The 2,802-nt window shown below is 51.5% G+C and overlaps 1 protein-coding gene across 1 annotated transcript; it reads left to right on the forward strand.

Moving 5' to 3' along the window:
- The first annotated feature begins 440 nt into the window (after window positions 1-440).
- On the forward strand, window positions 441-1,676 carry LOC125534881. The gene is made up of 3 exons (XM_048697936.1): window positions 441-1,064; window positions 1,188-1,283; window positions 1,368-1,676. The coding sequence occupies exons 1-3, from the start codon at window positions 540-542 to the stop codon at window positions 1,674-1,676; spliced, it is 930 nt and encodes a 309-aa protein (XP_048553893.1). The 5' UTR covers window positions 441-539.
- The last annotated feature ends 1,126 nt before the right edge of the window (window positions 1,677-2,802 follow it).

A 2,802-nucleotide genomic window follows, 5' to 3' on the forward strand; every position in this document is an offset into this window, starting at 1 on the left:
GATCAAATCTTTGGTTTCTACTAATGCATGGCGTTAGGCTAGGACAGGATAACTCCATCTCACATCACACAATTATGAAACAATTGAATAACTACACATCACAGTTAGCTACACAAGGCATGCTCAAATATACTAAAAGGTTGAGTAAATGAAATCAGACTAACACAATGTGGATAGCAAAGCAGGACGGCAGAACACCACACCGGGAGACAAAGGAAGCGGCTCGCGCGCGGGCCTGTGCAGGCAGAGGACACGGCCCGCAAGCCCGCACCTGCCGCGCCTTCAAATACATCGCCTTTGGCGCCCAACGCAACCACCTCAACCAACAGCCTTCCTCGCCGGAGTCCCAAGAAACCAAGAACCCCGGCCCTCCTCTCCCCACCGCGCAGCAGCCCACCGCATCCGCCCTCCGGCGCCGACGACCGATGGACCTATTCCAGGACGGGCACCACTTGCGGCTGCGGAGCCGCGTGCAGGACACCTACCTCCACGCCGCCGACGACGGGGAGAGCGTCACCCTCAGCCAGCTCCGCGCCTCCATGAACGCGGCGTGGGCGGTGCACATCTACAACGGAGAAGACGGCGATGGCTCCGGCGAAATCTCCGGCTTCGTCTCCCGCGCCGGCTCCCGCGCCAGCTCCGGCGTCGTCTCCGTCTCCGGCTCCGGAGACGGCGACGGCGACGGCGACGGCGGAGACGGCGATGGCTCCGACGACGGAGACGGCCCGTACCTGCTCCTCCACAGCGCCGCCTACGGCCGCTACCTCGCCGCCACGGACAGGCCGGCGCGGCCAGGGCACAACGGCCTCTGCACGGAGCTGCGCGACTACGATCAGCCGGAGGTGGAGGCCATCAAGTGGCGGGCTGTCGGGTCGGGCTTCGCGGACGACGTCGTCCTGCTCCGCCACGGCGACGGCCACTACCTCCGCGGCAACGGCAAGTACCTCCCCTGGAACTCCACCGGCGTCACCGTCGACGACAAGGCCAGCTCCATGATGTACTGGGTCGTCGAGCCCATCCCCTTGAGAGAGGCGGGCATGCCTGCCATTCCTGGCCCGCTTCCGGTGATCTCGCCTGACCCGTTTCTTTCAGTTGCAGTTCTCTAGCTTCTTGCCAAATTTGTGCTTCCTGAGTGAGAGCAGTTCTTGATCTCCCGAACATAACCATGGCTAATGGTTCAACTGCAGACTCGCCCAAGATTCACGCCACGGGTGGCGGAACGGCAGATCAGAGGCGTCGAGCCCATCCCAGAAGAGGCGGGCATGCCTGCCAATCATGGCCCGGTGAGTTCGCCATGACCCGCTTCTTGAATTGCTCCTATCGATTGAGCGAATTGCAGTTGCTGATCGACATGGACTGAACTGCAGGCTCACCCAAGATTCTCCGGCATATTCACTTCTCCCGGACGGCGCATCCGGTTCGTGCGGGCGCTCGAGGACGGGTACTACCCCGAGGAGGTCAACAGCTGGCGCCAGTTCTGGTTCAGGGGGAGGTCCGCGTTCAGCCTGAGAGGCAACCTGGCGGACCTCGTCGTCGTGGACGGCCCGAACATCGCCATGTGCGTCCGAGCGGGCCGCTACGGGAGGCTCACCCCGCTCGTCGTCGACCTGCCCGACGGTGGCTATGGCGGGACCCTCGAGATCGTCGTCTTCCTGTCCGGGACCCTTGGTGAGTGAGAGCATTTGTTATCCACGACGTTCACACTTTGGTATAGTGTTTACTGAAACTGCTGTGGTCTGAAGAACAGTTTACTGAATTTGTTCTAGTCTGAAAAACAGTTATCTGAATCTGTTCAAGTCTGAAACTGTTAGTGTGAGGTGTCTGCAACTGTTGCAATCTTGTAGATAAGTAAAAGATGATCTGAAATTGAAACCCCAAATCAGATGATTCACAATTAGATGATCTGAATCTATTAAACAGTTTCAGATAACTGTTGTAATCTTGTAGATAAGTATTTGATATCACAGAAGATGGTGATATCAGTTTGATTTAGCCCATTTTAGTTGCGTTGAATAACCTGTCAACAAAATTCAGGCTCCAACAGTGGGAACTAAAATCTTGTTTCTGCACATGATTTGTATTCAGGTTTCAGTTTGTCTAATTCACATCTAGATGTTTTTTAAGGATGTCACATCTAACCTCCCACAAGTATATAATGCATCAACAAGAAACAAAAAAAACTAGGACAAAAAAAATAGACCACAAACAGAGTGAAAATCAGCTTAGATGTGACATAACTATGTCACATCTAGATGTGTCCTAGACAAACCCTTCAGGTTTTGTACATGACCTGTAATATTGTGATACATTCTGTTACAACCTAGGAGTTGTCTGAAACTGGTGTAATCCGGTAGAAAAGTAAAAGTAGTTGGTTGAAAACTGTAGGTGTCATGTGGATTTATCAAAGCTAGTTGGACATTTCTGTTCTTGATTCAGATAATTCAGTTCGTCCATTCCATATGTTTGCCGCTAGTAGAAATTATAGAAGCTAAAAGGCCAAATCAATTTCAGTCATCTCATTTCACTTACTTTAGTGAACAGATGTTGGTGTACATACTATTTTTCTGCATTAACATGATATTTGGAGTCTTACTTTCTGTTTGTCGTGCATGGAAAAAGGATATTATGATATGTTTTGTTCGGACTTGGGAGTTGTCTGAAACTGTTGTAGTCTGGTAGAAAAGTAAAAGTAATTGGATGGAAACAGTAGGTGCCATGTGGATTTATCAAGCTACTTGCACATTTATGTCCTTGATACATATATAATTTAATTTTTCCATTTTGTAACATCTGACGCCAGTA

Source organism: Triticum urartu, chromosome 2, assembly GCF_003073215.2.
Source record: "Triticum urartu cultivar G1812 chromosome 2, Tu2.1, whole genome shotgun sequence".
NCBI classification, from domain to species: Eukaryota; Viridiplantae; Streptophyta; class Magnoliopsida; order Poales; family Poaceae; genus Triticum; species Triticum urartu.